The sequence below is a fragment of the Hippocampus comes genome, unplaced genomic scaffold, assembly GCF_001891065.2.
Source record: "Hippocampus comes isolate QL1 unplaced genomic scaffold, H_comes_QL1_v1.1 scaffold248, whole genome shotgun sequence".
Lineage (NCBI taxonomy): Eukaryota > Metazoa > Chordata > Actinopteri > Syngnathiformes > Syngnathidae > Hippocampus > Hippocampus comes.
The window spans coordinates 1,424,411-1,439,889 of NW_017806277.1; the positions used below are offsets into that span (position 1 = coordinate 1,424,411).

The 15,479-nt window shown below is 41.1% G+C and overlaps 1 protein-coding gene across 1 annotated transcript in view; it reads left to right on the top strand.

Moving 5' to 3' along the window:
• The window catches only part of pknox2 (pbx/knotted 1 homeobox 2), a 118,630-nt gene that overhangs the window by 63,833 nt on the left and 39,318 nt on the right, over positions 1–15,479 (top strand). Inside the window, exons 3-4 of the mRNA XM_019857754.1 lie at positions 9,840–9,949; positions 12,534–12,670. Coding sequence (XP_019713313.1) covers positions 9,899–9,949; positions 12,534–12,670 — 188 coding nt within the window. The 5' untranslated portion in view covers positions 9,840–9,898. The remainder of the gene's footprint in view (positions 1–9,839; positions 9,950–12,533; positions 12,671–15,479) is intronic.

Here is a 15,479-nt window from a genome sequence, read left to right on the forward strand (position 1 = left end):
GTGGAAGCCAGTAGAACCGTCACATGGGAGCCTAAACATCACACTGCTTGGCTCTGGACAAAGGCAGACACTTTTTGCACTAAAAGTCAAAAGACTTTCATGGCTGCCTGAAATTGTTGACGGCCTGTTCCCAAAACAACTGTTATCCGGACTTTCCCCTGGATAAAAAATACGCTCAGACGCTGTCATTCCTATCAGCCCCTTACTCCTCCTTCCTGAGGCTGAGACTGATATACGAAGGATGTCTCCATGGAGACGATAAGCTTAGCGATGCAGCTGCAGATGCTTGACACACCCCCCTAAATGTCACAGCCTTCGTTGGATTCCTATTCGCTCTGCCGTCATGACATAATTTGAGTGCTCGAAGGGTCTGAGCTGCGAGGTGGCTGTGTTGCGTTCACCCCCCTGACCCCTTCCATCCTCCCCCATCATGTGTGCAACCTTATTTGAAGATAATTTATGAACTACAGGTAGAAAACAGAGGAACATCAACCAACAGGTTAGATGAGGTAAAAATAAATCACAGGTGAGGGCTTGGGTCACTGTCTGAGGGTGTGTGATGTTGCTTCATGATAACAGCTTCACCCTCAGATTGTGAAGTTCAGGGGAGAGCTTCACTGCGTTCAGTTCCAGCAAAAGTTTGTGAAACGCCTCAAAGGTGTAGTGCAGTGGAGTGGGGTAGGCCAGGTTGAGGCCGTAGATCACTCCCATCAACAGCATGCAGGCTTTCGCGGTGTCACCGCATGCAGGCAATATCTCCTCTCCTTCTAGAAGGATGGAGACATCCACTGGATCCTCTCCCTCAGCCCCATGAACAACCAGGATCTTGAGGGTATGTTCAGCTGCATTGCTGCGATTGTCCTGCTACATGCAATTAACGAGAAAAATAGAACCGTTTCAATCATTTGAATTAGCTGACATCTTCCTCCATTGGCACACAGTCATGAACTAATATCGAATAAGCATGTTTACCATGTTAAATTACCGGTATACAATGCATCTCGTCATCTTACAGACTATTCCAATGTAATTGTAATGTCCATATTCAATACAAGTCCCAGTCATCGGTTCATTAAATAGGCACTGCACATGCATGTATTTCAGCTCCCCTACTTCCTGAGAAGATGTGGGGTTGATTTTTTTCCTGTCATGTATTACCCAGCAATCTTCATAAAGGTCCTCCTCCTTCTCCCCAAGGTACAGTACTAGAGCACGGATAACTGCTTCACGTCTGGCTTCAGTGCTTAGGTTCTGTTAAGAGATTGATATTGTGTCAATACAATGACCTGACAGGGTGAGAACATACAGCAGTAGCATGTGCCACGACTTGCAGAGCCATAAGTGGAATATAGGAACATACAGGCCATTAAGATTTAATGGATATTTCACTCTAAATTATGTTTTGTTCTATTTGGTGGTATGCTTTGGACATTGAAAGTGAAATACCCCTATGTGTGACAGCATTTGCTACGAATGCATATTGCATGTGTGAGACAGTGTGTTGCATGAATGACACTGTTGTCTCCTTGCAAAACTCTAACCAATCACACCTGACTCAGTTTGTTCAAGAGAGGCTTCAGCTTGATCCCCATGGTACCTCCCTTGGTCTTCATCAAAGCAATGAGCTTTGGTGTGTAGAGGTCAAGTTTGGACAGGAATCTCCGCTCCAGGGGAATTGTAGTAATCCTCCAGAACTCCTCCTTGACCTGAAATGATTTAGGATTTACATAAGATGAACGTGAGACATTATTGCCAGGAATGAAGAATATGATAAGGAACTGGCCAAAATAGTGAAATGAAAAAGGAGGGCAAATTCTGTGAGCCACTCCAATCTCTCTTTCACCCCATACAGTTTTGTGTTAAAGTAATTAATCATGTACAATACTCATTAGACATTTTGAAAACAAATGGTTAATTCCAAAGAGAAATACATTTGAAAAATATCTGCCGATCTCAGACTCACAAAACAAAGCAGGCCATCTCTTTCTGAAGTCAGCTGCAGATGGGGTGGCGCACACAACCTCCAGACGTCGACATGAGAAGGTTTTGGCCATTTTCTCTTGGATGACTTTTTTGTTGTCCTTCTTCATTACGTCACTGAGAAGTGAACAAGAAGGGACTTAGGACAGCGCTATTATCTCACCACAACTTACACACAGAACAACACCCACATCTACCCACCGGCATCCACACAGCCAAACCAATATACCTCTAGACTGTCGGCCGTCTCTCCACTTGGATGTGGAGGCAGGTAGTTCACCTCTGCTCTCTTTGGCCTCTTACAGTTCTTTGCAGGACACTTCTCTCCCGGTGGTTTCCTCTTCACGGAATTAATCTCCAGCTCAGGGCAAGGCACATTCGATTTTTTGATTTTTCGAGCGGCAGTTGGCCATCTCATATTTCAGTCGCTGTGTCCACCCATAAATGCTGGAAACTGATGTCGTGGGATCACTCAGGCAGGGGTACGTCTTCAATAGCGCTTCTGCAACTTCTTTAATTTGAAGACCGGAGGGATAGGACTGGTAGCGGAAAATTTCCTCAGCAAGTTTTTCTAATATAACAGATTTCGTACTTGGGTCCTGAAGCAGTGAGCCATCACGTTCATAGGCCTTATTTCCTTGTTGGAGGTATACCTCAAAATAATCGGGGAAGGTGGGTTTCACAAAGTGAGTTTGCCATAGCTTATCTCGAAACCCTGCTCACTTTGATGAAATTAATGGTACTGGCAGATGAGAAAGCTGATGAACTATCATCTTTGGAAGAGGTTGCTTGTGGCTCTGGTGAGGAGATGGCCACTGCATGAACAGTTTCAAGGGTCAGCCCAGTAACAGGAGGCTCTTCCTTTTCAACTAATCTGATTGTGTCTTTATCCTTGATTTGGTGAGTTGACTCGAGGGTGAAGAATTGATCACCACATTCTTTGTCCATGTACATGACAGTGAAACTGCCTTGGAGTTGAAACTTTTCCTGTGCTGCTGCCAAAAGTTCATCAACGGTGCTAGGGATTCCACCAAGGAGGGTTAATTTGTAAACCCGAGTCTCATCGATGATGACGCAGTTGAATAGGAGCATCCATTTTAACAGGCCTGGGCAAGAAGTGAAGGAGAAAACGTTAGAATTGATTAGAGATAGGTAGGGTAAATATTATCCTCACAACAGGCTATGCTAATGAAAGTGTGTGTATGGAATCACCAAATAACATTAACAAACAAGCAAGAACGTCGACAAGACAAGCAAAGACAGAAAAGCAAAGAGGTGGAGGTGAGCAGACAGACACAGACTGACAGCTAGACAGAGAGACAGTATCAGAAGCCCAAGATAGTTTAAAAATGCTCACTTGTACTTTACCTAGTTTGAAATGATGTGGTGTTTCAGAGAAACCATTTGCTTGCCACCCACTGCGTAAGATGTCAAAGGGTATGTGTCAGTGAGCTGCGACTGCTCCAATACCTTGAGTGTGCTAGTGGACTCCAATTTGAAACATCTAAAATGCTCCAAGTACCGCGGGACGCAGAGGCAACGTGATGACTGCTAATGGGTTGCATATTTCAAAGTCATCGCAGTAGAGTTCAAGTGATAGTCTGAAGTCTTCTCCACATAGAAAATTATTTTCCTTAAAATGGGAACCATCATGAAAACTGGTATACTGACACGTACTAGAATGTTTTGGAGTTACCAACTTCTTCAGAACGTCACTCTCCTTCAAAATTTCTGGCAAGGATTGCAAAATCGGTACATATTGGAACGACTTTCCTTGTTTCCTATCAAGTATGAACTCTCCTGGTTGTAGAATTGAGAAGTGATCATTTATGTAACGCTTTCTGTGGTATGCTGCATCAAGAGGACCTTCTTCACTAAAGGCTGAACTAAGAGGATTTGACTGGCAAATACCCTTTGCCAAGGCTCTCATCACCGGTTCTTCAATAGTGCAACTGAGTTTCTTTTGGGTCTTTTTGACAATTTTTGAATAACAGGTGCAGATGCGGAGGAAGTGATAAATTTAAGTTCCTCTACAATTTCATCTATACACTTACTGGGCACATTGTCGATGCAATCCAATTTAAGCAATAAGCTTGCAAGACTATCTACAATGACTTTTTCCAAGTCCTCAACCTTAATTCTTTCACTAGAAGAACTTTCACTTTCCTCTACCAACAAACTAGCTTCTGTTGCCTGATTTGGAAATGCCTGAAATAGTTTCCTTGAAATCTTCCAGGCTGTGAGGGGTGTACTTCCTACTTTTATGTGAAGCGAAGGTTATGTATATACGTATAATAATTGTTATAGTCACACCCACGAAAAACACACTGGACAGTTTTGTGTTTTTTTAAGATGAATCCCGAGGTGTTCAAAATATCACTTCTCTGAATGAAAACTAGACAAATTACAAACAAGACACGAAAATGAAACAGTTTGTTCTGAGGGCACAGTTTTGGGATGATCTCGAGACAGATGCGAGTGAAGTGCACTCCAACCCTTAAAAGAACAAGGACAATCTGAGGACAGGCAGGGTAGGGACTGACGTTGACTGGTGTATAAATGTTTCAGTCTATAATGCTTTAAGAGCTGTAAACGAATTGAGGTCTTAAAATTGTACCACTTGCATGACTATGCCATAGCAGAGTTCAAATCAGGCAATCTTCATCTATAGGCCAAGTGTGTTGAAAACAGAAATGGTGTAAGTCATGTTTTACACTAACCAAAACTGATTCCAGACACACGGCAAGTAACCTGTAAAAGAAGAGAGAATTCTATTAAAACAATGGCCTGTGTTTGAGTGGAGGGGGCAGGGGGTTATGTTGTGTATTATGAATACTGTTATGCACCTACCTAAAGAATGACTTGAGTGCACTGACCAATACCTGCAAAAGAAGAGTAAATGTGTCATATTAAACAGCATTAGCTAATCATGTTGGCTTACAACTTAGATCGAGAGATATTGTCAGGTGTGCCATGGGAAATTATCCAATACGTATGTATGCCTGTGCGGTTGATCGCCTGGAAGAGTAATCATGTAGTACTCTTCCATACCGGTAGGGAGCAGCAGCAGCGAGGAAATTGCCCTATGCTTCGAGACAAGCAAAGTTTCCGACGCGAGGCAATACAATGAAAGGTATCTCTCATTTAGATTTACCTTTACTGGAGATGCAATGGCACCAATGTTCCCTCTAAGCTGCGCAACTGCGCACTGGCCGCACACTCTCAACGCACAAGAAAACCTATCCAGCGCAGTGAACGCACTGCATATGAATTAGATATCCATCTTCTTTTTCTGTATCAATTTGCTGTGGAATTCAGTGAGTGACAGGTGTCCAGCCAATCACACGATACGATGCAATGACGCTGTGAAGCCAATCACGTCATTGACAGTACTTGTGCATGTTCTCTGCTCCATAACAATAACAGCGCGGCGGCGATAAGTGACGCTAATGCTAATCCTTTATCATGGCGAAACGACCGGGCAGTGAACGCGATACGTCGACTCACCAAACCAAAATAAGAATGAACTGCGGTTCTTTTAAGTTGGAATGACTGTCGGAGTAAGATAAGATAAGAAATCCTTGATTATTCTCGCAATGGAGACATTCGGAATTCACAGCAGCAAAGTTATGAAAGGAATCCACATCCGGTCCACACGACGCAACAACAAACACAAAAACAAGAAAAAAAAAGCAAGGCTCTCACTTGCCGACGGCTGCCTACTCGGGCGCCATCTTGGAGTTCTTGTATGTGCAAATAGAAGAACGAGCAGTGAAACTGGGTGAGAGATTTTCTTCTTCGAGTGAGAAAGGTCTGCTCTGCAAATCATGCAGCAAAGCTTAAGGTGTAAGCACATTTTCCGATGGAAAAAAATACGGACAAAATGGAAGCTGGACTACCTCAAGCGACACATTCAGCAGAAAAGTCTTTTGAATGATGTTGGAATTATACAAAGACTCAAGATGGGAAAAGTTTTTGGTACAATATTGCGGGAGAGCGCAAACGACCGGGAGAAAAAGAACCGGCTGTCGCACAGAACAAAATCCGACCCTGAGCAAGTTAAAGTTCCAATTGACTATATTTTACTTGCCATTAAAGCGAATGCACCAAATATTGGATTGATGTTGATTTGATTCCTATTCAGTGTGTTATAATATTGCGTTAATGTTCAATGTTAAAAAAAACACTTCTAGTAACAATATAACACTTAATTGTTAAAATAAGCTTTTTTTCACATTTTCAGGTAGTGGTGTGCCGCGGGATTTTTTCAATGAAAGAAATGTGCCTTGGCTCAAAAAAGATTGAAACACACTGGACTACACTATACCAAGATACATTTAGAGATGATTGTGCTCGATGGTTAAGATCGGAAGAAACGATTACATGAGATAACATGAGCTAGTGCTGCCCATACACATCAACCTAATTGTTGGCCACACGATTAGCGATGCCATTCCTGGCGTGTGGTCACACCTGCTCTTCATAAAAACTCCTTGGGTCACACCAAACACTTCAGTGATATCACAATAGTATAGAATACTAATTAAAGTCACTTTAACAGACTCGTGGCAAGTTAACTTTGGCAAGCTTGATGAATGCAACGATTTATCGCCAAGCAGTTCAATGAGGACACCCACCTGAATTAAGTGCTTCTGTCTCAATGATGTCATCCAACTGTGGGCGGGGACTGTCGGTCTGCAGCTCCTCCTTCAAGTGACTGACTCATGCGTGACTCACGTGCTGCCCTCAATGAGCATGCACATTCAAATTGAATGCAATTTAAGTAAAATATACTTGGGTTTCTATGTTTAATGTGTCATGTCTTTTAATTGTGTAAATGTTATGAGCGACTTCTGAGTGAATGTTACGATTGTATTACAGTTTGTTCAGTGTATGTATACATTGTGTTGTATTTACACCTTTATTTTGAGTTATCATCAAAACCCAAAATTCATATGTAGATATTATTAACATTTAGTAGATGTAATTTACTACACCCAAAAGTTTGTTTTTACAGTGTACTAAGTTCAACACGTAAAAGTGCTCATTTATCCATTTTCTTAATGGTCAACAGGGTCAATTATTGAATGTCGGCGAAACAACTCTGAACACATCACTTAACTTCATATGGTACACATAAGGCAAAAAAACTTGGTCAAGAAACCTTTGGCCGATAAGCAGCTGAAAAAATATCGTTCTATTTTTCACAACCCAAAGTTAGCAAGTATGCTATTTTTGACCTGAGCACATATTGTGGGCGCAAGAGTGTGCTAATGTGGGGCTTAGTAGGTCAAGGTGGCCCTGGTCGTAACGGCTTTCCAAGGGAAACCATAACTATGATGACTGACAAAAATCAGTTTGAATTTGACCAAGAATATACGTTAGTGTGTTGCAGCCAATAAATTAGGCAATTCAGTCTAAATGGCACGAACTGTTCTCAATGTCGTAGCTTTCTGCCAAGCAAGAGGCATTTCAGTGAAGCGTTGAGAAGAATGAAGCTCTGGATGTACATAATACTCAGCTTGTCTGATATGGAACAGCTTGTTTGAAGTACAGGCAAGAGGCTATCATGTGTATCCAAATGTGCTGGTAGAAGCCATGGCAGTGACTAATTTTGCATTTATTAGGCAGCGCTTCAGTCTGCACCTTGGCATTGTCTGAAAGCTGAATATTGAACAGACGGATTCTGTACCGCACAAAAACCATAAAGGCCTGTTTGCACGCGTGTGCATGTTTGCCTCCAATCCAAATTCACAGACCTCTTTGATGTTACTTGGAATAATTTTATGCCGACTTCTTTTTTTTTTTCATTTAATGCTTGCTAGTGAATTTTGATTGCTGCTCCAGGCAATTTTCAAATGACATGCAATATATACTATGATTTCTGCTATAATTGTTATAAGTCATTTCACTACTTAATTAAAAGAAAAGTTACAATTATATTTTCTGCTGTGCTTGGATATTATTTTACACTGTTTGTACATTCGGGATACTCTTGAAATGGGTATTTGTTTGTAGTGTGTTTTTATGGGTTGGCATTGTTCCCTGCTCCAAATTGCTATTTTGTGATTTTTGTTCCTTCGAGGGATGGCGAAACTTGAGAGCCCCGTTAAAATACTGTGCCATAATTGGAATTGCTTTATCTTCAGTCTCATCAATTAATGCACGATTTTCCATTTAATCACGAACACGCTGGCTGTATTTTGCAATTAAAATGAGGACAGATAACAGAGAAGATGCCTTTCAGCTGATAACAGTTGGAATGAGAGCAAGAGACACAATCGGTACACAAAATGACTCGCACAGACATGCACACTATTAAACAAAAGTAAAGAAAAGTAAAATACATGATGGACTCCACAAAGTAGTCCCACAAAAAAAAAAAGACGTCTTATGATATTGTGGTCTTTTTTTTTGTTTCGCAATTATTTGGGTGGCGGAACAATTAGTTCCTGATTTTGTTGGGATGGACTTACGTTTTGTCAGAAGTGTGGCTTTTTATTCAAGGAGTGAATCACTTAATGCAGGTAATCTATAGCAGAGGTAGAAAGGCGATGTTGTCAATGCAAGTTTTTTGTACTGATAGAAAGGAAGTTGTTTTATGTAAATGTCAAAATTTTTGAGAAAGGAAAATACAGTAATGACAATTATTATAACACAACATCTTACCACCATTTTAACCCTTTCATGCACCCTATAACCTGATAACATGATAATCTGTCCACTGTAGTCACTGTCCCTGAAAGGGTTCAGATACGTGTGTTTGAACTTCATTAGGTATTGCACAGGTCAAAGACCTCATGGCAGTGAGCTGTAAAATGCACTCATACAAAAGCACATCAATTGCAATTAGACGACTGTGTCAAATTTGAACTCTGGCACATACTGTTTTGAATTGAATTTAATCGATATCAACACAGTGTATCTAGTTGAGTTGAGTAGATTCTCATTTTGCATCTGTCATATAGCTTTTATCTCCATGAATGATGAAGACACCTCATTAGCTAGGTTTTGCCATTGCATGTATTTAAGCGTCTTTGGCCACCGTGGAAGGCATTAGTATTATTATTGTTATTGTTGTATTATACAAAGACACCCTCCCTCCCTCAGGCCCAACTAGGCAATTTACAGGATATTTTCATGCAGCATAAACACATAGGTTATCCGGAGCTTCGGGATGGTTCACCTGCTGTGCTTGCCTATAGTAAGTTGGGGTGACTGCAGGGGGCCTATTTATGTTCATATGTGTGTGGAAAGGCACCCCTGAACCAATTAGCTCCTGCAGTCTCGGTGAATGCGACAGCGGCATTCCACAGGGTAAAGCACTTAGCTGTGTGGGGTCCTGGCCGATAGCAATTAGCCCACTGACAACAGCCCTAATTAGCCTTTTTTGATAGGCTTGATCGCGGATCAACAATGACCTAGCTGTTCTCATGTGGAGATAACCAAAGTTGCTTCAGTATGACACATTACCTTTAAAATAATTACTTGAGATCAGATATAATTAGAAGTTCTAGATTTGTTTTAGACATACTGCTAATCAGATTTGTTTCCAATATAGTTATGAACCTACTTGCATGTACAATATATTTCCATGCAGAACATGATTTTGGTTAGTAACTAGTTTGTTAATGCTTTAAATCATGATCATGATGGACCGAGTGTCCCTGGGAACTCTGTGCAGTGCTTACAGTTGGGAGAAATGACTAAATGAAAACATAGTGTCAGTGAGATACTTGGAAATACAATGCTGTCCAATTTAATCATAGTCACACCTAGTGGCTGCAGTTGTAATACAATTTTCAATCACTGGATTCCTCTTTTTGTTGTTCTTTGATTCTTTGATTCCTCTTTTTCAGTCTCAATGTGACGCTATCCCATGATACAACATGTGTCACCGGCATGACCTGCACTGATTATGATGGCCACCCATCGCGTTCCTCCACCGTCGTACCAGGAGAGCCAACAGGTGAGTCACAATTGAAGAAAAAAAATAAATAAACATGCGTAAATTAACCAAAGGCGGCACAGTAGTCGACTGGTTAGCACATCGTTCTTGCAGTTCAGAGGTGCAAGGGTTCGATCCCAGACCCCAGCCTTTCTGTGTGGAGTTTGCATGTTCTCCTCGTGCCTGCATCGGTTTTCTGCGGGTACTCTGGTTTCCTCCCACATTCCAAAAACATGTACGGGAGGTTAATGGAACACTCTAAATTGTTCCGAGGTGTGAGCGCGGATGTTTTTTTTTTTTTTTTTTTTTTTTTGTCTACACATGCCCTTTCGATTGACTGGCAAACAGTTCAGGGTATCCTGCCTCCTGCCCGAAGACAGCTGGGATCGGCTCCAGCACGCCCGTGACCCTTGTGAAGATAAGGGGATCAGAAAATGGATGGATGGATGGATAATTAATTAACCACCACCAAAATGTCATGCAGTTATGCAATTAGTTTGTACACATGGTGGCTGCCAAATATCCCTTCTCATTTCACCACTGTTAGCTCTACTTCCGCATTCACACACAACATTGAACAAAAGGAACAGCCATTTTAATATGAAACCCAATATTTGAATGAAACATTTCTTTCAACCATGTTGGCTGGTTGCAACATAATGGTTGGTCTTCATCTGATCATGATCTTTGCAAATTCAAATATGCTGCAGTCCACCAAAAGATCTTTTACAATTTTTGACTTTTCAGAATCAGTGATAGCTCTTTTTTTAGCCCCCTTTGCCCAAGGAAAATCATTGCCAAATACCTGTAGTTATGCACACCTTGATATCGGGTGTTGACACCACCCCTCATGAGACAAATACACATGACCTGATATGTTCAAATCCAACAAGTTTGCTAGACAGCCTTGAGATGATAAATTTGCACAAAAATTGTGCATATTATTAAAACTGGTCAAAATTCTGTCTTTCTTTATTGTGCGTGCAGTGTATACTGAATCTCCACGATAAAGCTTAAAGTAATAAATGTTTGCTGTCTACGACAGCGAGTGAGTCCAAGAAATCAGGCAAGTCTGTGGCTCATGCTACATAACAAACATTAGAGCACATGCTACTGTACATACAATTACTGTAGATACCCACAATGGTGTTCATTAGTCCGCAATTGTGATCGTTTGTGGGGTCGTCTTCAACTCAATTGCAAGTCTACGTGATGTACATATGACCCCTTCATTGTTGTTGCTTGTTCAATTGTCTGTCGTCGAGTGGCGCTTTTAATGTGACTTCAAACTTGTGACGTCAGAGCAGACGTCCTCTGTGCAAGCAGGTCACATTGACGGATATACTACATTCACGTGGGACATTTGAAAAAAAAATGGCTGTGAGGTGAAAGTTTTACTTGTGCATACAAGAACTGCAATAAGACTCTCTTTAACCTAAAAGCAATAAAACCCCCACCTATAATAAAAAAAAAAAAAAAGTCAAAATGAAAAATTTGATTAAAGCCGTGTAACTAGCAGTAGACTATGTAATAAGTATTGTGCATATAATCATTATGATGAGTTAAAAAAATACATCTTACATATACTGTATGTATAGTAATACACAGCGTGCACCAAAAATACATACAAAGTGCATATACTAGAGCAAAATGAGTGTGTGTGATTACAAAAAAAATACTTAAATATGTAAATGAAAAAATATGTATGCCCGTAAATACACATTTATAATCTGATGAAGTCAAATGTTCCTTAAAGAATCAAGCGGCATGCCCCAATGTGTGATATAATGTGCGACCAATAGGTCAGTGTTAATTAATAAACTCTGAATGTATCTGGAGCAAGCCATTGTCCCACGGTGGAGACAATCCCACCGAGAGGAAGTTGAGCAGGTTCATCCTCCTCCTCCTCCTCCTCATCCTCATCATCATCCACCACCTCTGTCTGCTTTCACCCAGAGTATTAATGCAGTAGGAGAGAAGCGGTATGCATGTTCGGAAAATGCAAATGAGAGCTAGTTAAGTGTGAAAAAGCTAATTTATTTCCCATTTCGTGCTGGGATTAAGACTTGAAGCGTTCACCCACCCCAACCTGTCACAAAAGTGGTGGGGGTGGGGGTGCTGGATCTGGAATTGGAGAGACTAAAGAGAGAATGAACGGTAGAGAGCAAAGGTTATTTTTTTTCTGATCTCGGTACAAATTAGCATCTAAAAATTCAGGTTAAATGACAAGCAAAGTGTTTCATTTTCGAACTGCCAATTAACAGCTGTTCAACCGGACTCTTTAAATACCGTCTGACCCGCACGTTGTGTCAAGTTTGATTAATTGAGTCTCGTGTTTCATTTTATTGAACAACTTGATTACAAAAGAGCTGCCCTGTCGTGCAAAATAATTCCATCAATTGTCATTTGTAGTCTGCCAGTATGAAATACATGTCGCATACTTGATTGCATTTGAGAAGTGATTATTAAAAGGCCTTACTCCAAGCTGCATGATGATTAGAATGATAGCAGTTGACATTGTTTACACACACACACACACTGCCTTTTCTCTGTTTGGACTGACTTTTGAACACATCTCATTTTGTCCTCATGTTTTGGTTCACAGATGACGGGCACAACCCAGCAGAACAACAAGACCCCACAGGTCCATATCCCAGCAGCCCCTACAGGAGGAAATAACTCTGTCAGTGTGACCCTTGACCCACAAACCCAACTTGAATCTGACAAGAGGGCTGTTTACAGGTTGGTACAACCCATTTTGTTTTCTGTATAGTTTGCCAGAGTGTAGTTTGCCAGTACCGTGCTGTATGTTGCACATAGCGCACATTTGACAATAAAGTTGACTTGCCTTGATTTGAATTGTAGTCGGCAAGAATGACACGGTACCATAACTTCCAAGTACCGGTACTTGAAAAAATAATGCAGTCAGACGCTCCAACTTGGTATCAGACCAAGCTGCAGCGTGTCAGCCGTCCAAGTCGCACAAATAAAGATAGGTTGAAGTGCCTGGGATTGTTTTGGACCACCATGTAGCTACAGACACTTTCCAGACCAAGCCAGTAGAAATGTATCTACTGGAATTGATCAAGGCATTTTACCGCATCACGCTTTCTCTGCATTTGAGATCCTTCCCTTAACAAATGCCATCAACGTGATGAATAAATATCCGAGTCTGAATGTGTACTTGTTCACAGCTATCTCACTTGACTTGCATCATTTGCTTTTTACAAAGGACATTTTGAGCTGGGGTCCTCGCACGCCTGCATACACTGACGTACGGGCGCTTTACGCTCAGTGCATTTTGGGGACGGGCTGTGCGCTTACACATTTCATGCAGCTGTCCTGATGTAAAACATAATATGTATATGATCGGTTGGGTCTCGAATTATCAAGTGAGCCCAAGCTTAAATCAGGTGGCTCACTGTTGCATAACTCGTACCGTATAACAGGCAGATCCTTGTACTTGCGTCTTATCGTTTGTAATATACACAACCGACAGAATGTGGTTCGGATATAAAATAGTGATGATCACAATCGCAGCAAACAATGATATCACTCGCGTTCGGTGCAAGACACGTGGTAGATTCAAAAGTTGATTATACAGAAGGATATTTCAAACTCAGCCAGAAAAAAAACATCCATCAATGCATTAAACATTAATAGTTACAAATATGAAATATGTAAACAATGTGGCCTGTCTAACAATCAATAAAAGGTGACATACGTGTATATCAAGAAGAATGAGCCACAGTGAGCCTCTTCCACAGCATTTTCTATTTATTTAAGTTTTTTTTGTTTAGACTCCTCTCCTTCCTGACTACTGTCAATTTGTGGTTGAGCTCGGCATCATGAAGCCCCTGACCTACCCAATCTCCTGGCGTACCATTGCCTTGTCCATCCATTTTCGAATCCGCTTATCCTCACGAGGGTCACGGGCATGCTGGAGCCCATCCAAGCTGTCTTTGGGCAGTAGGCCGGGGGACTCATTGCCTTGTATTCAAGCCATTTCAGTCTTACCAAACTGCAACAGTGCTTCCGTTACAGGAAACAGCAGTGACGAAGTAAAGCATTTAGTATCAACAAAAGGAACGCAGTATTCCATCCATCCATCCATTTTCTGATCCGCTTTATCCTCACAAGGGTCGCGGGGCCTGCTGGCACCAATCCCAGCTGTCTTCGGGCAAGAGGCGGGTTACACCCTGAACTGGTTGCCAGCCAATCGCAGGGCACACACAGACGAACAACCATCCATGCTTACAATCGCACTTAGGGACAATTCAGAGTGTTCCATTAACCTGCCATGTATGATTTTGGAATGTGGGAGGAAACCGGATTACCCGGAGAAAACCCACGCAGGCACACGGAGAACATACAAACTCCACACAGTAAGGCCGGAGCTCGGATCGAACCCACAACCTCTGCACTGTGAGATCGATGGCTAACCACTCAAGCACCGGGCCACCATTGATATAAACTAGAAAGGAATACATCTTTCATGGGTACTTTATGGGGATTGCAAACATCATATTCCCGTCATTCATGTCAGAAATAACTGTTCATAAATTTTGGATCTTGGCACCATCCTGCTCATGATTCATTTACCTTGATGTGATATTTTCTTTCTTCTGGTCTGAAGAAAATTTGGGGGAAAAAAATGGACTTACTTCTAAAGTGGGCTTTCGTATAATCTGTTCAATTTTGTTTACATACAAGCTTTCGAACATTGTGCTTGTGGGGGGAAGGCCACCTCTTTATGTTTAACCTAATAATTCAAAATCAATACTACAGTATTGTTCATTTATTCAGAGCCGAGGCACCAATAATTACCAATTCTGTGCATCCATTTACCATACCACTTACCCATGTCAGGGTTACGGGTTATATCAGGTGACTATACATACATCAGACTGGTCAGCACTCAACCGCAGGGCACAAATTACCAACTAAAACAATCACATTATACCAGCTACAGTGGAGCTGTTGATCTTAGGTTTCTTGTGGGTAAAAACAGTCTTACTATATCATGACTCTATTTCTTGTATGTGCCAACAGTCATTTTCAAAGGTAAGCATCACAGCTCACTCCAATGAAGGGATAAAGAGTAATCTAATATACTGACTGTGTGTGTATATATATATATATATATATATAAACTAAAACAATCACATTATACCAGCTACAGTGGAGCTGTTGATCTTAGGTTTCTTGTGGGTAAAAACAGTCTTACTATATCATGACTCTATTTCTTGTATGTGCCAACAGTCATTTTCAAAGGTAAGCATCACAGCTCACTCCAATGAAGGGATAAAGAGTAATCTAATATACTGACTGTGTGTGTATATATATATATATATATATATATATCAGTGGCGGGCCGTGCATTGAAATTGCGCAATGTCGCAGTTTCATATAAAACACCAACCAAACAATAACAAAACAAACTATTCTTTGAAAATAAACAGATCATTTGTATTTTGAAAATCGCCGATACAACAGCAAATAACTGAAAATGTTGAGCAGCTGAGATTGAACGAACTTTCGTGCACGAAGG